The sequence below is a fragment of the Trematomus bernacchii genome, unplaced genomic scaffold, assembly GCF_902827165.1.
Source record: "Trematomus bernacchii unplaced genomic scaffold, fTreBer1.1, whole genome shotgun sequence".
NCBI lineage: Eukaryota > Metazoa > Chordata > Actinopteri > Perciformes > Nototheniidae > Trematomus > Trematomus bernacchii.
In genome coordinates this window covers 1,779,924-1,804,192 of record NW_022987778.1, presented here as the reverse complement: position 1 = coordinate 1,804,192, position 24,269 = coordinate 1,779,924, and the positions used below count along the sequence as shown (strand labels likewise).

The following is a 24,269-nucleotide window of genomic DNA, read 5'->3' as shown; positions in this document are numbered from 1 at the left end:
GATAAGTTTGTGCACAGATGGAAGGCTGACAGGCAGGTAGGCCATCCAGTTATTTTAGCCGGGCCGGCTAAGATGATTGGTCGTGCTTTTTACAGTATTACGGCTTCCACAGATGAATTTTTTTTATGGATTTTTTGTCAAAGCACTTAAGATATTCATTGCTATCGGGATGTTAAGAGCATTCCATGGAATATAACAAAAAGTGTATCTCAAGCCGGTTTCTCAAACTTACCTACCCCACCTACACAAATTGACCATCAACTAGTTGTTAATTAACATGCATATTAGCAGTATATTGTCTCTTTATTAGTCATTATAAAACACTAATCTGGTATTAAGGGTGCGTTTCCACATGCTGAATGTTAAAAAGACATATCATAAATTAAAAAAAGGATACAACTACACTACAATACACAGAATACACATTTAGATCCAGCCATGAGGGAGGCCATGAGAGGGACTTTACTGATGGATGATTTTCATTTTCTATCCAGAAGGTGGTGTTGTAAGCTTTACTCCACCACACAGTAACCACCTCTGCCATGATTAGAATACTACTGGTAAACCAAAGACAAATGTGTACCACTGATTTTTATTTGCTTTTTGTAAAATTGACAGTAACTTTGTAAAAACTAATTTTAGTAAAGCCATTCCAGGTACCATTTTTCCTCTTTTAAAATGAAGCATTTGCCCTACTACATATCTCTAGATAAGTGTTACGGTTAGCAAAAGTACAACAGTAAAGGTTTAGTTAGGCTGCAAGTTACATTATTTTTAGCAATAATCTGCAAATTATTTTCTACATTCATCATTTAGTCTATGACATTTAAAAACAATTCTAAATATGTCGTTTGCAGTTCCTCAGGGTGTATCTTTAAATATGTTTTGACAGGAAATATAATACATTTAATGTACATGTAATATGTAACAGAAAAGTATGGTCTCTCATGTTGGCATGAAAAATATCAAGATCAATTTCATCATATTATAGGCGTACCTTCTTATCTACCTTCTTAACACTTCTGTATAATATTGATAAGGTAAGGTAACAAGACGAGTAGATCTGGATCTCAGTGATGTAACTAAGCATTATTGAGTGTTTTGGGTCTTTCAACATCGAACACTCTTGTCCAGGAGATCCAGTCGGGTGATTCTGACCCTGACATGTGTCACAAGGCCAGATCAAGGCGAACTTGAATTAATTTGACTTCCTTTCCTGTGGATGTCAACATTAACTTCTGAAAAAATGTAGCCTTAAATTGAGAAAGAAAGCACACTATTTAGTTCTAACTTTTATCTGACTGCCACAGGTGCTTTATGCACATTCTTTTGTGCAATCAGAGACCTTTCCTGCACAATGAGCTGCAGATACTTCCTGGTTAAACAAAGATGGGTGTGGTCTATGAATAGTTTCCATGCACTTGAAAAAAGGAGCACAAGTACTGGTGCAAATACAAGCTTCCTTCAGCACTTCCTCTACTACAGTGAGCAACAAAGACACAGATCACTTCCTGAAACTCATTTCAACGCTGGAACTTCAAGCTTTTAAAAATGTGCACAGAGTACACTTGTTCAGACTGGCAGTGAAAGAGGAAACACCCTGTTTGTCTGCAGGCAAGAAGAGGCTTCATTGCAAAGACTTGCCTTCTGTCTGGTGATTCCTGAAAAGGCTCTCTACAGTCACAAGAGTTGTTCTTTACAGCCCTGCAAACAGTAAGTAAGCTGCCAGCACAACTATTCTTTGCACCTGAGTTTTGTACTTCTCTTTCTGTTGCTCTTGTATCTACAGTCACATCTTGTAATTTAAATCACTTTCCCTAACCCTTGCTTAACTGTGTATGGTGGTATCTGTTGGTGAAATACTTGACTCTAGGGTTTGATGGTTTTTACTCCTACATATTTTGTTCCAGATAAGTAAGCATCTAGGGAGGCATAAGAATAGACGAATAGGAATATTTTAAGTTATTTCCCTTTATAACTGAGTTTTAGTTGTAATGTAATGAACGGTCAAACAATTGTTTACATGTCTTAGCCTCAGCTCTTCCTCTGTAAGTCTGTACAGCATGTTCTGGCCTTTGCTCTTGTTTCCGCACATTCCAGAGAGTAGCCAGGTCTCATTAGAGGGCCAACATTCATGTTTATTCAAATGGGCGTACAACAGTGAGTCATTTGCTTACAGCTGGAGAAACAGTTAAAAAATATTAATCTTGATTTACATTAAGCTATCCTAGCATGAGCATCAGAGGAAAATGCATATACTCATTTACTTAGTGTAATACTATTTAAAACCATCTTTCGACTATTTTCTACTAATGCCTGCTTGTTTTGAAATATTTGTCTTTTTTGTTGTTTAGAAGGTGCATAAGTGTATTTTTAAAGAACTATAAAAAAGTCCTTTACTTAAAGGTGGGGTATGTAATTCACTTCAGAAACACTTTTTGTTATATTGCTCTTAACATCCCGATAGCAATGAATACATTAAATGCTTTGACAATATATTTATATAAAAAAATGTCCTCTGTGGAAGCCGTGGCGCTGTAAAAAGCACGACCAATCATCTGAGCCGGCCCGGCTAAAATAACTGGATGGCCTACCTGCCTGTCAGCCTTCCATCTGTGCACAAACTTATCTCGTGCCCTCATTGGTCATGTGCGCGTTCGTGTGTGTTGGAGGAGGGGCTCTGTAAGGAAGTCTGAAGGAAGGGGCAGATTTTTTTCGGCTGCCTACTTTCAAATTCTAGCGCACTCGAGCTGGTTTCTCCATTCCTACCTACCCTACCTTTAAATAATATATGATCGATATTTATGAATCATTATTGAACTTGACCATCTCTTGTATTTGTTCTTACACACAGCAATATGAGGAAAACCAGATAATACTACATTACATTAATTTAACGTACGCGGCAGCAAAGTCTGTTCAAACCGACTTTAACATGATTAGAACTAAACACAGCCAAGGATGAGGGGAATTGGTGCCATAAAGTGACGAACTGTTTGGTCATAAACCAGTCATAAATCCACATATTGGGGTTTTACTTTTAGATAAACAAATGTATCCTGAGCGGGACATGAATGTGTGTACTAAAATAGTTTGAAAACTACTTAAAATGTAAAATGCATACTTCATTGTTGCATTCGAGGTCAGAGGATCATCAAAGTTATGAGGACTTCAAAGAACCATGAATGTCAGTACCAAGTTATTTGGCAAATCATCCAATTGTTGAGATAATAAAGTCTGGACTAAAGTGGTGGACCAACCAAACCAGAGAGATATATTTCATCGGTAGCATGGCTAAAAATGTCTTTATATGCATCAGAGGACAGTAAAATGAGAGTGCACTAAACAACATTTTAACCTCATTAAAGTGAAACTTAATATCCCACTACAACTGCAACTGTCCACAGCAAAGTTTAGATAACAATACGCTTTTTGTAATAATGTTACAATAATGTTTGACCACAAATATTGCAAAAGTACAATTTCTGTAATCTTGGTGACCACACTTTCTAAAAATGCACAGTCATCGTGAATGTGCAAAATGTAAATAACAACTGAATAAATTGTAGGAGGCTGTGGCTCAGTTAATAGTATGATGGACTTCGAATCAGGGGATAGCAAGTTCGAATCCCACTGCAGTCAGCATGTCGTTGTGTCCCTGGGCAAGACACTTCAAATTGCTCCTGTGGGGATTGTCCACAGTACTGACATGTAATGTAAATAGGGAAGCACCTACAATAGCATTCTCTCGTATCTCTTTGACAATACTGGCAGCATAATAGCAATGCAGTAAGCTGAACAGTTCAAACCAGTTTATAATATATAGTGTATGACTGAAATGCCACACTGCAGCAAGCATTCCAAGATCAGGACACAACTCTGTATTTCCCAAGTAATGCCTCAAGCCTCAACGTGCCGTTAAAAAGAAATGAAAGGGTGACTGGTTTTGCTAGTTCGCCTCACCTTGCAAACACAGAACTTTTGAAAATACTGTGGCTCTATTTTCGTGTTTACTTGTCATGTTTGTATCATCCTGTGGTCAGAAATGACTCATTTCAAGGCTTAGAATTTCAAACTTCCTTATAAGGGAATACTAGCTTCCTATTACCTCAGCTGCCACATTAGCTGGTTTAACATACATTCTAGGAACATTCAAATACCTAAATAGAAACAAACCTGTGCATACAAAGGTGTGACTCAGTGTTGTGGTTCAATGTTGTAATGTGTGTTTATAAAAGCTCTTTGACTGAACAAATGAAAAAAAAGAAACAGGAAATTCCAGAACCACCAGAGCATCTGATCGGAAACTTTCTCAACCGACTGCCAGCCGTGTTCTTTTTTTCTTCTACTTCTTTCTCTCTCTCTAAGGTTGAATTCTAGATCAGACAACTTAAATTCACCAGTGTGGTTTAGTAGTAGTACTAGTGGACCAGTCTTATAGAGCTCAACCAACTTGGATGTGTTGCACTAACTTTGCAGTAACTTTGCGTAGGTTCAAAGGTATCTTAGTTTGAGTTAGTAGTTAGAATTTCTAACTTTAGTCTGAATTTAACCCCTTTTTGAAGCTGACATCATACCACTATACTCAGATAGACAATGTCTTGTTTCATTGATGGCTTCTTTTTGTGTACTTCCAAAATGTTATGAGCATTCAAAAACTACAGCTCATATCAATCTTGGCCATATGCATACTTCCAAAAAGAATTAGAAAGAATTAAGAAAAATCGTCTTGACTTCAATTTTTTCAGAATTGACTATCCAGTATTATGTTTAAGCTTTACAGAAATAGAGTTGAAAGGACCCCTCTATTGCAAAAAGCAAAACAATAAAAAAATGAACTATGAACGAAATGTTTTGACCAACTGAAAGGAAGTGCGATTACATTGCCTGAACTAGTGAACTTAAATATTGCGCCATTTGGAAATCTTACTTCTGCTTTAGATCTGAAGACAAATCACTTTGCTCAGTGCCAGCTTTATGATCCATTGCACTTTAAAAATCTGTTATATTACGTTTAAATGTGTTTTCAGGCCATAAAGTCACCATGCAGACTCCAAACATGGGATCACTTTATCATTTGCGATGTTGTTGCTGGGGTAGCAAAAGCATGTTGACAGTGTTTTTGTAATAACTAACCGCTTAAAGAGGAAGGCAGTGCAGGTTTAACCACAGGTAGCCAGCTTGCTCTATGAAAAGGTGCAATAACAACTGGGATAAGAAAAAAAGGGTTTTTGAACCAGCAGTGTTATGATCGTCCTCTGACCCACTTACGGTTAGTAAGTAGTAAGTGGGCCCCTATGACTTTGCTTCCACCACCGACGACAAAGAACAGTTTAGGCTTATAGCTTAAAACTCGAAAAATCATAAAAAACAAATACAAGAGAAAATAATAGACAGGGATAAATAAATTGAATATAACACGTTTTTTTAAATGCAAGGTAAAATACTGTACTATTATGGAGCAACGTATGCATTACATTTCTTTGAGCTGTTTCACATGAAAAACCCCTCCCAAACCAGTTAATCCATCACTGAATGATGGGTTAGTCTAATGTTAATTAAAGCTTTTGTTCTTCTTAATCCAGATCAAAATGAGCAAAAGGGACACGCCCATGGTTAAGCAGCAGTCTACACCCTGCTTTGGGAAAGGTGAGTAAATACTTACTATACACAGACACATGAAGAAACAACTAACAAACAGCAGGCTCACTGAAGTAACTCAAATCTAATTTCCACATATTAAAACATGCACCATCTGACAGACTACAGCATGTAGCAGGGAGGTGTGTGGCGCAGTGGATTAGTGCGCTGGTGTTCGGATCAGGGGAGCACAGGTTCAAACCCCACTGCAGTCAGCATGTCGTTGTGTCCCTGGGCAAGACACTTCACCCCAAATTGCTCCTGTGGGGATTGCCCACAGTATTGAGTATGTAAGTCGCTTTGGATAAAAGCGTCTAACAACATGTAATGCATGTATCTGTTGACAGCAGTGGTAAATCAAAGTCTACCTCTATCCTTCTACACAATACTAATACCTAATACTGAAACTGTTGACAGTAATACACAATATTGTGAATAGCTAACTATGAAGCAGCATTAACTGTATATGGCATTCATTGTGGTGTTCTATCCCTTGTCAAATTATGGGAGTTACATTTCTTGTCAAAATAAATGTGTTTACATGACTTTCTGCTGTTAACACATTGACAGCAGCAGCTTACACCCATATATGCTAGCTCAACCAGGAAGAACAGCTGGGATGTTTGCTTTTGGTAGATAATGGCTTTAACAAAAACTGTTTACATTTCATAAATGGCCTTTGTGATACTTAAATGCACGGTCAGTGGATAAAACTATGATTAAAATCAGTCATCTAGTAACAATTATAATGTTCAAATGTACTTTCCCAGGGCTTTAATATTCCCTCTGAGCTAAAGTGTGTATTGCCTCTTTAATGCCCCATCTCTGCTCACATGTAAGGACCAGGTGTGGCATACCAGCTTGGATTATCTGCCCCTGTTGCCATGACGCTTTCAAAACCCTAAAATAGAGACAGGGAGGGACTATCCTGACAGCAACAACTAGCAGCTGCATTATACATACAGACACTGGACCAGATAAACAGCAGAGCAAAGCCTGACAGAGGCAGGAGAAGTGAAAACCCAGGAGAGAAGCATCGTATATTAAAGAGAGACACAGATACCAGACCTGAGGACAGTCTGGACAGTGTCAAGAGGTTTCCAGCAACACTTTAAAGTTTTCCCTGGGACACAAGTGGCAAATAAAGATAAATAGTGGAGCCAAAACTAAGAGCTAGGGAGTCTAGAAGAAACACATGAAAGCTGAAATACTTGACTCAACAGACACAGACTGAGAGAGCCAAACATGGCCAAACTCACAGCAGAAGGTAAGAGAAAGAGAGAGCTTCCTACGCTATAGAGCTTTGTAGCGACAATAAGATGAAATGTGTTGAGAATGACTGGTTGATAGGAGGTCCACTCTCACGGTCTGAGATTCAATGGAGAATCCACTTTCTATGGGAAAGTAGTATACCATCTTTCAACAAAGGATGTTACTGATGAATTATATTAATGTAAGCATTTGTGTGATATTAAAAGCTACGCAAAAAGTACTGATCAGCATATTAATTGAAATGTCATAACGTTTGCTAAAAAACCCTGCCGACATACGCAGACGGCCCTTTGTGGCTCAGGTTTCCATAATGGGGGGGGGGGGGGGGGGGGGGGGTAAGTCAAGGTCATCCAAGAGGCATCTCAGCTGTTCCAGTATGGAGAGTGTTGACACGCTGAGAGGCACGTGAAGAATGCCGGTTTCTGAAATTGGATAACCAAAGAACAGGCAAGAGAAATTGTGACGATGTGAGAGCAATACAGTTGACTGATATGTTTGCATGTAAACCACCCAGGATGGTGAGTCTGCAGAAGAGACGTTTGCTATTTGATACAACAGCACATCTTGTCTTGTGCTTGTTGATTTAAATACTTTCACAGTGAGGATAGATGCTGGAACTGGCAAAGTGACCAACTGACTACGACATGTATACTTTTAGTAACAGTGATGAAATGGTGATCAGTATAGCCAAACATCTCCGCTACTGACGGGATGTTGGATGGGAACCATATTTCTCACAACGCAGGGATAAAGCAAGCAGGCAAAGCTATTTAAAAAAGAACTTTCTTGTACTGATCAAAATACAGTATGAATTCACAGGGTCTCACGGATAAAAATAGGACCCTAGTTCCTGCCATTGGTATGACTGAGGCTCAGCTCAAACCAAAAGGTCAAGGGAACTGAAAATATGGTATGCAAAGAATTGCTTTTCTAACAAAGGGTCAAACATTTGTTACCATTTAAAGTAAAAGCTGTATTATCAGGATACTCAACTGTTAATAATCTTCTAAAAAAATCATGCTTAACAAAATAGCAGTCATTAATTGACATAAAAGACAAATTCATACCATCTGAACGACAGGATAATGCAATGCTAAAAACCGTTGTACTACGTATGCGTCATACAAACTAAAAACTGTGATGATATGGTCATGTTTCATCCTTTTCACTGTGCTGCGTAATGTCAGAAAAGGTGACCCCGGGGGTGGAGGGGTCACTGCCAGTCTAGGACAGCTCTGACAGTGACGATGTGTTTACTGTAACTTGCCCGACACGTTGGCAGAACACGTTGTCACTCAAGACATGTTTACTCGTGAGTTATGAGGTGGAATTGGGAAACCTGCCAAGTTCCTCACCTAAACCCCCGACAACCCCTACCTCAAACTCATTTTCACAGGTCTCCTGTTTACCTTGTTTCTATTTGAATGTATTGCAACCACTAACATAATATTATTTCTCCTGGGATATCATATACAACATGCTAGCAATATGCTCAGATTAAAAAAACATATTCCTTCATCTGAACTGAATGTCATTTGAATATAAGCAAACAGTATACTAAATCTTTCAGTACCCTTGCAATGAGAAATAATTACCTATTATTCACAATTATAAACCACCATATACTATATTGCAATGTGGACTAAAATGTGTTTAACTTTGCAGATTTCCTTTTATTAAGTACAACATTTAGGACAAAAAAACATTGACCAAAACTTCAATCTTTCTTGACTTTCTCAGATATGCCTAGGCTTTTCCAAAAAATGTCGATGAGCGAGGTGGATGAGAAAGTACGTCTGCGAGCAGAGCAGGTGTACGCCTCTGCTCTGAAGGAGGAAGACAACAAGGAAGCTCTGTCACTGTTCAACGTGCAGGAGGACTGTCCCATCGGTCTGCATGAGGACAGGCAGAGGACGCTGGAGAGGGAGCTGGCTGCACAGTTTTCTGAAGAGTGTGCTAAGAAGTGGGTTTGATTGAAAACACCTCTCTTTCTGCACATCCTATACGTCCTAACATCGAAAACAATTATTATTGTTTTGCAGTTTTAATTTGAGTTATTCTTGTCCTTTCATGTGTGTGACTAGGATGAAGAGTTTCATGTTGAAGCGTTCACAGTCGACTGTTGGTGGTGTTCAGGCCTTTCCTCGTTCCCCATTGATCGCCCCAACCACACCTGAACCTTTTCCTCCAGAGAACTTTCCAGACTTCCAGAGAGTAACCATCAGTGGAGACTACTGTGCAGGGGTAAACAGGACTAACACTCCAGCATGTGGACACGCATTGACTACAAATAATACGAACCTGTAACTGTAGATTCAGACATCTCCAGCACTCAAAGAGGATTAACAGCATTTCAAAAGAGCTGACAAAGAAAGCAAAAACAAATAGGCACTCAAAAACTAATTTAAGTCTGTACCTATTGTAAGGATGGTTGGTCATTTAACACCAGGAAGTGTTCTAGATAAATATATGAAAAAGGTTTGGCTTAAGGGGTGTCAGGGGAATGGCCATCTTCTTACCCATGTTTTAAGCATTTATCCTTTTTTTTTTTTTTTACATTTTTCAACAAATCTAAAGATGAACTTTTGCCCCCTCCAGATCACAGTTGAGGATTATGAGCAGGCAGCCCAAAGTATCCTCGGAGCGCTGTTCATCAGAGAGAAATACTGCAGACTGGCATACCATCACTTCCCCAGGACCGCTGCACGATTCCTCCGCAATGCCGATAATGAAGAGTGGCGAGAGGAGGATGAGGTCATGCCAGGTAGGGGGTCCCCAACTCTTTTCCTATTTGGAAATATCTAATTCCATATCATACTTTTTGATTGAAAGTGTATATTTTTGGTATTTTACTATTAAAAAAACAATGAAAACGGGATGTCATAACATAATCCTATACATCACCCAAGAGAGAACTGTGTTTCTATGTTAAACAACATTTAGGATATTGTGTTAAAGGGGACCTATCATGCAAAATGCATTTTTTGATGTCTTTTATACATAAATATGTGTCCCCGGTGTGTCGGGGAACTCACGCAGCGTCAGAAAATAAAACCCTCTCTTTTCCTCCGTACCCAAATCTCTAAAAACGGGGCTACAACGGAGCTGATCCAGATTTGCGTCCGATATGACGTAATATCGGAAATGTGGGCTGGCTTTACACCCACGGCCCTATCAGAAACGTTGCTATCAGAAACAATGCCCGACTGTTTTGGACGTAATATGGTCGGTGTTTACATTAGCATCGCTAACACTCAGAGCTAACCTGTACTGGAGAGCATGTGTGTGAAGAAGCAGGAAATAAAAAGGAACTCACCTTGTGGTATAACCGGCAAGAGAGAAAGCCTTTGAGCTCCATACTGTTTCAGAAATAATCCTTGATAATCCATAATATGGCGTTTCATCACCGCAGTATTTAGTTTAGACAGTAGCTGCCGGGTCCCGCATGAGCTCAGCCCCCTCCTTTTCTATTTTAATCAATTTATTTTCTTTTTTTAAAGCTTTATACCCAAAATCAGCACTTTTGAAACAGGAAGTGAAATAGAGGGATATGAGGCATGGCTAGAATGGGTGATCTGTTTGGTATTTTGAGCAAAACACTTCATAGACATGTTTTTGAATATATTTGTATATATCTGAGACCTATGCTATTGCCTAAAAATAGCATGATAGGTGCACTTTAAGATTTAAAAAAAAGGGAATATAAAATCTGAAAAACTTTGCAACTCTAAGGGGCGTCTAACATTACACTCTAATTTTTGGTAAGGGACAAACATGGCGAATACTTACTGAGTTAAATAAGGAAAAACTGTGATGAAAAGGATGACTTATTGGCTTTGCTGTCAGTGAGCTACAATTAGCTGACAAAGACAAGGGCACTCTCACGTCCAATGTTAGCAACACAATTCAGAAACAAGCAGGGACTAATATAACACCTGATTCATTACAATGCCAATGATATAATAATAAGAAATAAAGTGTTGGAACAACTATGATAATGTCAAGGGTTAAACGCTATGTTGTTAACATTTAACTGCTTATCGCATGTTAAGGATGAGTCTAACTATTCTAAACGTCTATTTTAAGTAAGTGTGAAGAAGTGTGTGTGAGCCAAGGTCAGTGGAAGTATTCCTGACAACAGATAGGGGACATGCTTCAGGAGGCTTCTCCAACACAGACAATAAATGTATATGACTTATATGTACTGGGAACATGACTATATAATGTGCAGTACTAATAATTTATTTGTTTACTATACGCTCTAACCATATGACAAGTAAAGAGATGAGGCACATAAAGTGTACTATGTTGGGACTAAATAGATGACAAGATAGTTTAAGTTAGCATAAACAATTGGATACACTTTTCAGCAGATACTCACTGCTTTAATCTAGCAGGTGATCTCAGAAACGTTTTCTTTCATCAATGGCAAAAATGTAAAGAACAACTAATGAATATCTCACAAATGTGGGTCCTTACAGTATAAACAACAAAGCTTTGGAGAATGCTTTAAGAGAATAAATTAGCCTATGATATCACAAGCATGACAGTAACTGTGACTTTCTTTTTAGCATTTATACATCTGTACTTTGGTTGTTTGAAGAGCATGAGTCACATACTATTATCTAAAAATTGATTTTCCAACAGCTGCACTTGTGCAATACCTAATGAATGTGTGTGAGACATAATGACTGTTATTTTGTCTTTGAACAATTGCATCAATGGTAAAATATTAGTTCTGATACACCTATAACCATGATGAGATACATTGAGTCTATTATCTATATGGTATTCTTCAAGATGTGTTGGTACTGTTAACAACTGTATATAACTCCTACTGCAAAGCATATTCATTATTTTCCGTTTTTATTTCCTCTCATTGTGTTTAGACATCTGGCCGTTCCCTCATGAAGGAGAGGACCCATACTCCATGGAGGGTATTCCTGAGAACCTGAACTACGAGCTGCAGATGAAGGATGGCATAGTTCATGTTTACGACAATGCTGAGGCCCTGAAACAACAGCAGCCTCACAGCCTCCCTTACCCCGACCTCGAGACCTTTGCTATAGACCTGAGCCATGTCCTCGCAATGATAGCTGACGGCCCAACGTAAGTACACAAATGTTTTAAATATACATAACGACAATAGGGCAAAAGGACATAGCTTTTAACTGATATTTCATAAACTACTGTGCATAGTTTTCCCTTCCTGAACGGTGCATGCAGCAGAGCATCGGTCTGCAGGGGGGAAAGTAGATTCACTGAGTAATGAGTAATTTCAAATGTTCCTACCTGAAATCTTTTGCCCCCTCACAGGAAAACGTACTGTCACAGACGGTTGAACTTCCTGGCATCTAAATTCTATCTTCATGAAATGATGAATGAAATGGCAGAGCTAAAAGAGCTGAAATGTGTCCCACATCGAGACTTCTACAACGTCAGAAAGGTTGGTTGGTATTTTCCATCTAGTTCATTATACATTAAACTAGCAACTTACGAAAATCATTGTATCAAAATGATGTAATGCAAATCATCCGGTCAACATTGAGTCACTCTGAGCTTCGACTGTGAAAGTTATCTTTAGAGCTCTTGGTCTAAAAAAAACATACATTTAAAGATCCACTGTTACTTGTCCAATAAAGTCATGCACATCCTAACTGTTTGCTTCATCTCAAAACACAGGTGGACACACACATACACGCGGCTGCTTGCATGAACCAGAAGCATCTGCTGAAATTTATAAAGACCACATACCAGGAAGAGACAGATCGCGTGGTCCTGGAGAAGGATGGTCAGAAGATCACACACAAGGAAGTCTTCAACAAACTCAACATGGACCCGTACGACCTCACCGTGGACTCTCTGGACGTGCACGCTGTAAGAACAAAGTCATTGCTGTCAAAAGTTCTTAAAAATTGAAACAAGTTCAGTAACATTTCTGCAATGCCGTCAGACATCGGTTTTGCCAGATAATTGTTCTAAAAAAACAACGTTCTTGAGGTAAATAGGGCAGGTATCGCTTAATAACTCCATGAGTCTGCCAATAACAAATGTGTGGTTTTAAAATGACTACAGAAGGATGCAATTATGCGTGTTCAAGCATTTCATATGGTGTGATGCAATCTTTTTTATGTTCCATGCAAGATCTTTTTAATACGTAATCTGAAAATAATAAACAGTCATTTTGTTGGAATGAAAATGTTATCAAAAGATTCACCCTCTCTCACGAATGACCCTCCTAGGGAAGGCAAACATTTCATCGGTTTGACAAGTTCAACTCCAAGTACAACCCCGTGGGCGCCAGCGAACTGCGAGAGATCTACTTGAAATCAGACAACCACATCAAAGGAGAATACTTTGCACGAATCATCAAGGTGCAGTATGAGTTTTATTATCACTTTGAGGCCCTGAATAATTATCTGACTTGTTCTCAAAAAGTTGGCTGAATTAACCAAGAGTTGGAAAAAGCAACAGGTCAAATGGTGAAGACATTTATTTTAGGGGATTTGTTGATCAAATTGGCCAATTTTTTCGGCCCGTCAAAATTTGAAGATTTCCTGCTTCTCTCTCTTTTATATCATGTTACATTTTTCCTTTAAACATCTTTATGTAAACTGTTTTATCTTGGTATATTTTGTAAAGACCTGAACCATCTATCATAATTGGTTAGGGTTAAGTTGTAGATGCCCTGCCCTCATGTCTGTAGTGTTCCTTGTTTAAAAGGTAAGGTAGGTAAGAATGGAGAAACCAGCTCGAGCAAGCTAGAATTTGAAAGTACGCAGCCGAAAAAAATCTGTTACAGAGCCCCTCCTCCAACACACACGAACGCGCACATGACCAATGAGGGCACGAGATAAGTTTGTGCACAGATGGAAGGCTGACAGGCAGGTAGGCCATCCAGTTATTTTAGCCGGGCCGGCTCAGATGATTGGTCGTGCTTTTTACAGCGCCACGGCTTCCACAGATGACATTCTTTCATGTATTTATTCTCAAAGCATTTAATGTATTCATTGCTATCGGGATGTTAAGAGCATTCCATGGAATATAACAAAAAGTGTTTCTGAAGTGAATTACCTACCCCACCTTTAAAGCATTAAGTATGTTGGTATTTGGAAATAGTTATCTGTTCAGTGAACAATTGACAAACGTTACTTCTGCTTTATAAAAGGAACATCACTAGACTTTGTGGTGGAAACTTACTGAGACAAACCAGAAAATAATATAAAATGGTGAGGAAACCTTTCACTGAAATGAAGATTCTTGGAATAAGACAGTCTTTTAGGGAGTTTATTCTTGCAAGAAGGTAAATCGTTACAGAGTGTCAAGCAGTCTGCAGCGAAGTACAAAAGTCAGAAGGTCTGCAGAGGGTCTTATACCCACATTTTCACACCAAGAATGGAAGGGGAGGGGCTATGACAAACAGAAAAGATACATACTACAGTATATATAGGATTCTTTCAAACACATCTTCTAGCAAATGGAGAAACATCATGTCTACACTCCACAAAAGGACAAGACCATTAACCTTACAACACTAAATAGCTCTAACTTGAAATGCTCCCTTAGTATGATACAATTTCCCATAACAACTGTTTCAGGAAGTGTCCAAAGAGCTGGAAGAGAGCAAGTACCAGCATGCCGAGCCCCGTCTGTCCATCTACGGGCGCTCAGCCAGCGAGTGGGAGGGCCTGGCAACTTGGTTCATCCAGCACAAGCTGCACTCGCCCAACATGAGATGGATGATTCAAGTTCCCAGGATTTAGTAAGTGCAAAGAGAAAACGTTAGATATAATCATTACTTTTATAGTTTAAATTTATTTATTTTGGAATAATAACATCAATTATAATGTTTGTTTTGTTTAAATGTGAGTGTATTTGGTGCCTTTTGTCTTGCAGTGACATCTTCAAGTCAAAGAAAATACTTCCGAACTTTGCAAAGATGCTGGAGAACGTTTTCCTCCCACTGTTTGAGGCTACAGTCAATCCACAAAAGCACAAGGAGATACACGTATTCCTCAAATACGTAAGTACATATATGATGGGTGGAATCGGTGACACAAAAATATCAAGTGGTTTTGCCAAGATTATTGAGTGATGTTAAGTTAGACTTCTGCACAAACAGTTAAAGACAAAACTGATGAAGACACACGCAAGGTTGTGTAAAATAAATTGTGACATTTTATTCGTTATCCTATAGGTGACAGGATTCGACAGTGTGGATGACGAATCAAAACACAGCGACCACATGTTCTCTTACAAAAGCCCAAAACCTGAGGCGTGGACCACAGACGATAACCCTCCATATACCTACTACCTGTTCTACATGTACGCCAACATCATGGTGCTCAACAACCTGCGCAAGTAAGTCCTGCGTTCACCAGCCAAGCACATTTTTTAATGGCCAAATTCATAAATTGCCTTTTTGTGTCACACACATATTCCATTCAGTATATTTCATACATTTTTGTATAGATATATTTCAAATAAACAACATCTCCTTAGTCCATAGAGCCCAAAAGTTAAGGAATTGTTGCACAAAGAGTTTTCACATATGCACATGGAGGAAATAACTTGGTACACCGCATGAAATGGTATGAGTTAACTGCAGGTAGGACATGACATCATTATATTTTGCCTCCTCAGGGAGCGAGGTCTGAACACCTTCCAGTTTCGTCCCCATTGTGGCGAGGCCGGCTCCATCACCCACCTGGTGTCCGCCTTCCTGACGGCTGACAACATCTCCCATGGACTCAACCTCAAGAAGGTGAAGTCCTGAATTCATTAGAGAGTTGGATAATTGTTTTTTATGCTGATAAATAACATTGGATTTGAATATGACCACTATCATCTCTATGTCAAAACTGCCAGCAACACTGATACTAATTAGTGGAGTGCTAACCCACAAGGGTCGCCTTTTTTTAAATACAATTTTACAGTCCCACTCCGAAGCAAGATTTGGTATTTCTCAAAGGTTGCATTTGCAAGCCAATAAATAATAACAGAAAGATGTAAAAAATACAAACACCTATTGCTCCACAGGACAAAATACCTCAGCTTGAAATGCTTTGAATCAATATTGAGAAAGGCAAAGCTCACTATAGTCTGAGCTCGATAATAGTTCAAAATTATTTTATAGACATGTGTGATCTATGTTTCTGTGAAAGACCTTTTCTATTTAGACATTCTACACTGTAAACTTGTCATTGGAATTAAGGGGAACATTAATTATATTCATGATCATATCTTAAAACTCCTTAACAGGCATGCTTTAAATATCTATGATGACTTAAATATGTTCAGGGTTAAACTGAAATGTAGGATTTAAATGTGACACCAACCATTTGCAACCCTATTTATCTGTATCTGATATTTCTTTAACCTTAGAATTGTCCTACACTAACTTCAACAAATAGATATTAAGCATTACTAACATTACTTTGGTGTCCACACCCCCCCTTCTCCCCAGAGTCCAGTGTTGCAGTACCTGTACTACCTGGCCCAGGTCCCGATCGCCATGTCCCCGCTGAGCAACAACAGCCTGTTCCTGGAGTACTCCAAGAACCCTCTGCGGGAGTTCCTACAGAAAGGCCTGCGTGTGTCGCTGTCCACGGACGACCCCATGCAGTTCCACTACACTAAGGTCAGAACCACTGCAACAGAATCAATGACAAGACAATTCAATTCCCTCACCATCAAATATCTCTAATGACAGCACATATAAGAAATCAAAGAGTCACAAGGTGCCATCTTTAAATGTCTTGAGTTGTCTGATCAAAAGTCCAAAACCCAAGACATTGAGTTTACTATCAATTTGGGTTTTGGACTATCATTATCAGATCATACAAATGTATTGAATAATTTTTGTATTGTTGCTTTTAACCCTTTCAGGAGGCCTTGATGGAGGAGTATGCCATTGCAGCCCAGCTGTGGAAGCTGAGCACCTGTGATCTGTGTGAGATAGCCAGAAACAGTGTGCTGCAGAGCGGACTCTCCCATCAGGTAAAGTCATAACCCTAACCCTAACCCTTTAACCGAGTCATTGGCATTACTGGGAGACATCAGCTGAGAGACATTTTACAGTTTAGAAATATACACATCAGTGCTCTCTGGTGGACAAACTATGTATTGATGACATGGTTTATACATGGCCACAATTGTTTTTGGAAATACAATTTCTTCTAGTGTCGGTGATAAACAAAAATGGCCCCATCCAAATTAAGAGATTGTGCTCTCAAAAATTACAAATGACTGTGAAACTTACACTGAAGATATTATTTTATCTCCAGTTTTTTTTATGGGAGGCATTTCTTATCTAATACAATCCCAGCCTCGGATAGCTCGTGTAAATACTGTGTAACCCTATTACAGATGAAAATCATTAAAGTAGTAGTAAACTGATTAAGTAGTAGAACAGTTTGTCAACAATCCATCTACACTTTCAGCCAGTTGAAGTCACATGCTGTGTGATGTTCATATTTGAAATCTGCTCAATATATATATATATGTCTTCATGTTCACCCTACAGGAGAAGAAACACTTCATTGGTTCCAGCTACCTGGAGGAGGGACCGGCGGGAAACGACATTCGGCGGACAAATGTGGCACAGATCCGCATGGCCTACCGCTACGAGACGCTGTGCAACGAGCTCAGTTTCCTAGTGGACGCAGTGAAGACAGAAGTTGGCAATACCATACCAGAGTGATGTACCTCTCCAGCACAAACTGTGCTTGAACATGTCCTTAATGATAAAGAGACAAAGGTTAGACTTTGTTTTTTATTATATATTCTTAATAAACATTCTGACGAGTTTTTATTTTATGTGGACCCTGGTGCAGGAATTTAGATAAGCCTAGTACTTTGATATAAATGTCATATCTTGACCGCATTCAATGCTGTATCTATGGACTTGGCCAGTCATTGTGGCTCATTTTAGTGGGAAAGAGGGTTTTTTTCTTTTATATGTAATTTAGTGCACTAGTGAACTAGTCTATATGAAAGAGCATTAGCCACAGAACCTGATTCAGAATTAACACATTCAATTAGGAGCTTAAAAATAATTATAATTAAAAAGTTGCGATGCTTAATTAACTGTATCTGTCACTTGCATATATACATGTTACAAATGCCTTCCTTCAACTAAGTTTAGAAAAAAATAAAATTGTATACTGTAGTGCCGAGAGATAGGAGTCGGAGGCGGTGCATCGAAGGTGCAAATGGTTACTTTAATGAGCAACAGAAATAGACATATTGGGTGTTTCTCAATCGCGAGTACGCTTGCTTGGTAGCACATGTCTGCCGAGCATCTTGCTTCAGAAGCGAGTCAAGAATACTTCCTGGCATTCGGAAAACGAAGGGTGTTTCTCAATCGCGAGTATGCTTGCTTGGTAGCACATGTCTGCCGAGCATCTTGCTTCAGAAGCGAGTCAAGAATACTTCCTGGCATTCGGAAAACGAAGAGTGGAACAGGCGAGCAAGTGTGCGTCATATGAGAGGCCCCGCCTTACATCTTCCGCCACAGATTTGGGGAAATTGGTCCGTGCGCAAAGCATTGTGGGGATTTTAAGACCGCGGAGTCTACTCATGTGCAGCCTCGATATTTCTCCAAACGGAGTACGCCGGGCTCGGTAGATTTCCAAGTATGCTGGAGATTGGAACAGTACTTCGGCGGCACTCGATGACGTAGTATGCTTGAAATAGTGGCTCTGAAGCAGCTTTACTCGAGATTGAGAAACACCCGAAGAGTGTAACACGCTAGCAAGTGTGCAGGTGTGCGTCATATGAGAGGCCCCGCCTTACATCTTCCGCCACAGATTTGGGGAAATTGGTCCGTGCGCAAAGCATTGTGGGGATTTTAAGACCGCGAAGTCTACTCATGTGCAGCCTCGATATTTCTCCAAACGGAGTACGCTGGGCTCGGTAGATTTCCAAGTATGCTGTAGATTGGAACAGTACTTCGGCGGCACTCAATGACGTAGTATGCTTGATATAGTGGCTCTGAAGCAGCTTTACTCGTGATTGAGAAACACCCACTGTCAGCAACACATATGTGCGGAAACAATACCCCCAACCTGTAGTTCCATGTGTGAATTATGTCAATCAGTGATCACTACAATACTAACTTTGCTAGATTTGCATTTTCGTAAGTGAATGATTTTGTCAGAAGTGAATGCCAGGTCAGGTAAATCTTTAAAATACAGATGCAACGTTTGTATAAGGATTAAACATAGTTTTATGAGAGCCTTTTGGGGAAATCACACCTGGTTCTACTCACTCAAAAAATTGATTGTTGTAATTATTTTCTTTTTTTATGTATATGTTTCTCATTTTTCATAAGTAAATAAAGGCTAGAGAACAGTCAATAATGGTGTTACATGGTCTTTTGTTCCTTGTGTGTCTCAATTAATGTATATGTTGTGTACAAAGGGATCAGTACTATAATCAAGACATACAATATATATTATTCTGAAATGGGCCAATATGCGTAATGAGTACTTTTACTTTTGGGACTTTAAGTAGATTTTGATGCCAATACTTTTGTACTTTTACTTTAAACATTTTGAATGCAGGACTTTTACTTGTGACAAAGTATTCCTACTCTCTAGTACTTCTACTTTTACTTAAGTACAATATCGGAGTACTTCTTTCACCTCTGATTACTAAAAATGCAATCACCATGGTTATGAGTTATCAGAGCCAACAAGTAGTGTTAGCATGCTAGCATCCCTTGTAGCAAAAATCAGCATCGGCGGGCAAACACATTTAGAGCAACGTTGTTCTTAATTATATTCCTAACTTTAAATCAGGCTGCTAGTTAACAACCCAGAACAGGAAAGGAATTGAAAGAAGACACCAATCCCGCCATGACAATGTAAATCCTCAACAAGTGTTAAGCTAAGTCAATGGCAGCCAACGGTCTGTTAGCAGTTAGCTTAGCTATGCTCCCGGACCGTTTGCTACTCCCTAAGTGAAATAAATTATACGAATTTACCGGAGGGAAAGTTAATTCCCCAGCGAAGATTAAATGTCGACTGTTTTAAATATGTAACTGCGTTCGTATTCTTCAAAAAAACACGGCGGTAAAGTTACGTTTTAAAGTGGTTTCACCTGGTGTTTCCTTACGGTTTCACCCAGTTTTAGCAGCAGCAAGACGGTTAGCTCTCCTCCAAAGTCCACTCCAAACCGTCCAATTCCAAACCGTCGTGGTTAACCGTTGGGGTTTCATTTAGGGACCGTTGACAAATAACTGTTAATGACTAAATAAATACCAATGTTATGGTTTATTTTACATAAATATATACAGTTATTTTCTTTGAATAGCTACAATAGATTGTAATGCGACCCATACCAATATTATTATTGCACCTTTTATAATACAATACAGTCAGGGTTCGAGTTATGTGGGAGCCAATGGGAGCTGAGCTCCCATAAGGAGGGGTCTGAGCTCCCACGGACGCAGTGAAATCATACATCTGTGGGGGTCGCTAATACATTACCAACAACCATTATTTTAATCACAAATAATGCATGTGTCAATGTAATGAGTATTATTGAAAAGAAAAACATGTTTTCCAAAAGAACAACGCATCTCTTGAATAACAATATGCCTGCACTGCACCTCTTGCACAATCTATGCCTGTGAGCGTGCTGCGCGAGCCGAGATCATGTGTGCGTGCGTAGTTGAACCTTTTCATACAGGGCCGTGGTAAGTAGGGGTGCTGAGGGTGCTTGCAGCACCCCCTGATGGAGGACAGGGAATCTGCACGTCCACAAGATTAAATGGAAATATAATACAAATATAATACAAAAAAAAAAATGTTTCGGCCTTGATGTTCACATTCATAATTAAGTAAAGATAACACCCTTTTCACCCCGGTTACATTTTCCATGTGCCCTGAGAGGCTCAGTGAGGTAAAGGACTCTGAGTGTTTAGATCAGGGGTCTCCAACCTTTCTTCATCTGAGAGCTACTTTCAAAAAATGAAAGTGGCCAAGAGCTACTTGCATCACATCGCTTACATTTATTCACATAGCCCTCATCAGTTGAATTAAGCTATACTTTTGTACACGTGTGAAATTGCAATACCTAAAGCTTATCAAAAATAAGGTCCAAGAAAACGAAGATTTCTCACATATTATTATGGCCCACATAATAAGTACATCACTGAACATTCACATAAGTGTCCTTAATCACCACCTTACAAGCATTTCACTCTTTTGTTAGTGAGATGAATGGCACTGGATGCAGTCCACCATAGAGGTGTATGCTGGACCCACTTAGGTTCACTTAATAGAGTCATTTAAATGTTCATCAGTCGGTCTTGTTCTGTATTTAGATTTCATTCATGTCAGAAAAAGCTGCTTCACAAAGGTATGTAGAACAGAACCAAATAAAGCAGACATTTTCAGTGCTGCTTGGTGAATGTTCTTATAGTTTTCTGGGTCTACAAGGCTCCAGAAATGTTGTGAGTTTTGCTGAGACTTAAGCTGAACATTATTTTGGAGATATCCACACGATTGACACTGAACAGTTGTTCAGCCATCTTTTTCTTCTTCTTCTTCGTCTTGACATTAAATTATAAACCATAATAAATCAATTGTATAGGTCTAGCCTCCCTATATCTGTGTGTGAAAATGGTTCCATCCTCAAAAACAAAAAAAAACTAATACTTCTGCAGTCTAGCTGCAGCTTCTAGCTACGGTCTTCTGTTAAAAAAAAGACACTGAATGTCTTGAATGTGGCATCACACACATAACTTGAGTCTGAAAACAGCAGGAGGGAGTAGGCTATTTACAATAGCATTATAAAAACAAAAATAGTGCATGTGGGTGCACACTTACATTCTCTGTCTTACTGTTACATAAATCCCATGAATGTATGAGATTATTAATCTCATACATTAACTTAATCTCAGTTAAATTAGCTTCATCATATCTCAATCAGTGATTAAGTGAATAATAAAGTTTCTATCGGGTCACTATCAGCCTGTCACTCATTATTTTCAGGGAGGGAGCGGGGTTTGGAGGAACGGAGAGGAGACGGTGATCGCGGAAGCTTTCCTCCTGGCTTCACAAACTTTACACAAGTATTTATCAACTGAAAATAGCAAGAGGACATTCATACTCTGCAATCCAAGACTTGATTAAATCCACCAAAAACCTGACATGACGATAACGAGTGTTTTAAAAAAAAAACACAAATCCCTCCCTGTGTGTCTCTGAAGCGCAGCGACAGGGCCTGATTCAGAGCGGGTCATTCTGCTGTTAGTTCTGGACTGGTGTTGGTGGAGAAAGCAGACTGCTCCGTGTGTGTTGTCGCTGTGCTGCTGTCACGTCTGTTCCTTGATCTCTGCGTCACCGACCATTTGATATTCGTGTGACAGAAAAAATTCTAAAATAAAAAAACGTTATTGTCCAGCCGTGGCCGAAAAATCAATAAGCAACCTTACTACGCTATAATCGATAATCGAGCGGCGAGCTACTGAAAAGCTGCCCGCGAGCTACCGGTAGCTCGCGATCGACGTGTTGGAGAGCCCTGGTTTAGATAGTTCACTTTAGTCTAAGTTATCACAGTGTGTCTCAAACGGTTTTATCGCAATTTATGTAAACAAATATTTCCAAGGCACACCTTTATAATTATTAGGATAAATAAAAACAGGTTTGAAATCATTCCAATGTATACTATAGGACAGTAAACCAACAATATCCTTTAAAACTGGAGAGATTAAAAAATATGGATAAATAAATGTTAACTGGTAAAATAAGATATAAATGAACCAGCAAAAATCTTGCCGAGGGCAGCAAATTGGTCAGAACCGGCCCTGGTGTCATCCCCACAGCACACCCCATTCGAAACATGTTCCTGCGGCTATGTACAACAATACGCCCAAGCTGCCCCTCCTTAAAAAAAAATGACAGCTAGTATCTACCTCATTGTTTTGTTTTTAGAAAAACAAAAACTAGGTGTGTCTTGTTCTTGTTCTATCAGATGTTTAATGATTCAACATGTTTTTACACTTTCCTGTTTAGATTCTGCCTCGTGTTTGTTCTCATTGGGCCGTATGGAACAACATGTTCTATTCCAATGCTCAATTGCTCTAGGTCGGATTTCCTACTAACGTAATAGACACTTTGGACATTTATTAATCCTAGTAGATTGTGAGTCATCATAGGCAAGGCGAGGCAAGTTTATTTATATAGCACCTTTCAACACAAAGCAATTCAAAGTGCTGTACACAAATATAAGACAATAAGATCTAACAACACTAACATGTGTAGTCAAATTTGTCTGAAAATGATTTAGAAATGTTGCTTCATTTGGATGGAAAATTTGCGAGGCGAAAATATACCTCACTCTTAGTTTATGAAATCATCAACTCACTATATAAAAAAATGAAAATTGGCATCAACAGCACGAAAACAAAACCGGTTGCAACCATGTTGTCAAAGTAGCAGCAAAAAGAGCCGTGATGTACTGCCCGCTTGTTTGTTTGAGAGCTTGAACAACTACTGACAAGTGAAGAAATGCATGGATGAAATGTTGATGTGTGGTTCAGTTGCCTCTATATGCATTGAATACAAACTGATGATTATTTGCGATGCATTTATGTGAAGCAGTATTTTATTGGTGTTGCTGGTTAAGATAAGTATGATGTAACTATTTTATAGACTAATATGTAGCTTTATCAATAATGCCGTGCCACATTTTATAAGCTATTTGTATTGAATGTAAAGTAGTGAAGTGGGAGTTTAAACTAACAGAGATTTATGCCCGGGCAGCCGAAAATATGTTTTGTGTGCACACTTTTGGGCCTTTGGGGACTCCGTAGAATCACCGCAGACAATTACATTTCAGGAAGTTACTTTGAAACTTGCATGTAAAGTTTCACGCTATGTTTTGCTAAATGAAAGTTAAAACGTTTCACTATCACTCATATCACTTTGTCTGATCTCTCTCTCTCTCTCTCTCTCTCTCTCTCTCTCTCTCTCTCTCTCTCTCTCTCTCTCTCTCTCTCACTCTCTCTCTCTCCTCTCTCTCTCTCTCTCTCTCATCTCTCGTCTCTCCCTCTCTCTCTCTCTCTCTCTCTCTCTCGACTCTCTCTCTCATCTCTCGCTCTCTCTCACTCTCTCGCCCTGTAATGAGTTGATTCAACTTCTTAATGTCAGTCTAAATAATACAATTATGTTGGTGCATCATGGCATGTGGCTCATTAAAAAAAAAGTACAGCTATTATCTACCTCTTGTATAACTGGTCGGCCCCACCTGCATTAGCACAATGGACGAAACAAATACATTAAAGTAAAACCACTTTCCAGCAGTCAGCAGCACATTGTAAAAGCTGTTGATACAAACTGTTCACA

The 24,269-nt window shown here is 39.1% G+C and overlaps 1 protein-coding gene across 2 annotated transcripts; it reads left to right on the top strand.

Annotated features, from left to right (window-relative positions):
• Positions 1-1,442: 1,442 nt before the first annotated feature.
• On the top strand, positions 1,443-18,273 carry ampd3b (adenosine monophosphate deaminase 3b). 2 transcript variants are annotated; one of them, XM_034149129.1, is made up of 16 exons: positions 1,443-1,713; positions 5,586-5,649; positions 8,653-8,875; positions 8,997-9,156; positions 9,511-9,676; positions 11,802-12,021; positions 12,229-12,358; positions 12,595-12,789; positions 13,155-13,286; positions 14,511-14,674; positions 14,809-14,935; positions 15,110-15,273; positions 15,556-15,676; positions 16,379-16,552; positions 16,801-16,911; positions 17,438-18,273. In XM_034149129.1, exons 2-16 carry the CDS (start codon positions 5,592-5,594, stop codon positions 17,612-17,614), a joined length of 2,322 nt encoding a protein of 773 aa, XP_034005020.1. In that variant the 5' UTR covers positions 1,443-1,713; positions 5,586-5,591; the 3' UTR covers positions 17,615-18,273. The 2 variants fall into 2 exon arrangements, with proteins under 2 accessions (XP_034005020.1, XP_034005021.1); XM_034149130.1 differs by having other exon boundaries at positions 1,452-1,717.
• Positions 18,274-24,269: the final 5,996 nt, after the last annotated feature.

Coding starts and splice junctions, on each gene's coding strand:
- ampd3b (XM_034149129.1), top strand. CDS start 5,592: ATGAGCAAAAGGGACACGCCCATGGTTAAGCAGCAGTCTACACCCTGC. Junction 12,790..13,154: donor ACTCTCTGGACGTGCACGCT/GTAAGAACAAAG, acceptor TGACCCTCCTAG/GGAAGGCAAACATTTCATCG. Junction 16,912..17,437: donor AGAGCGGACTCTCCCATCAG/GTAAAGTCATAA, acceptor TTCACCCTACAG/GAGAAGAAACACTTCATTGG.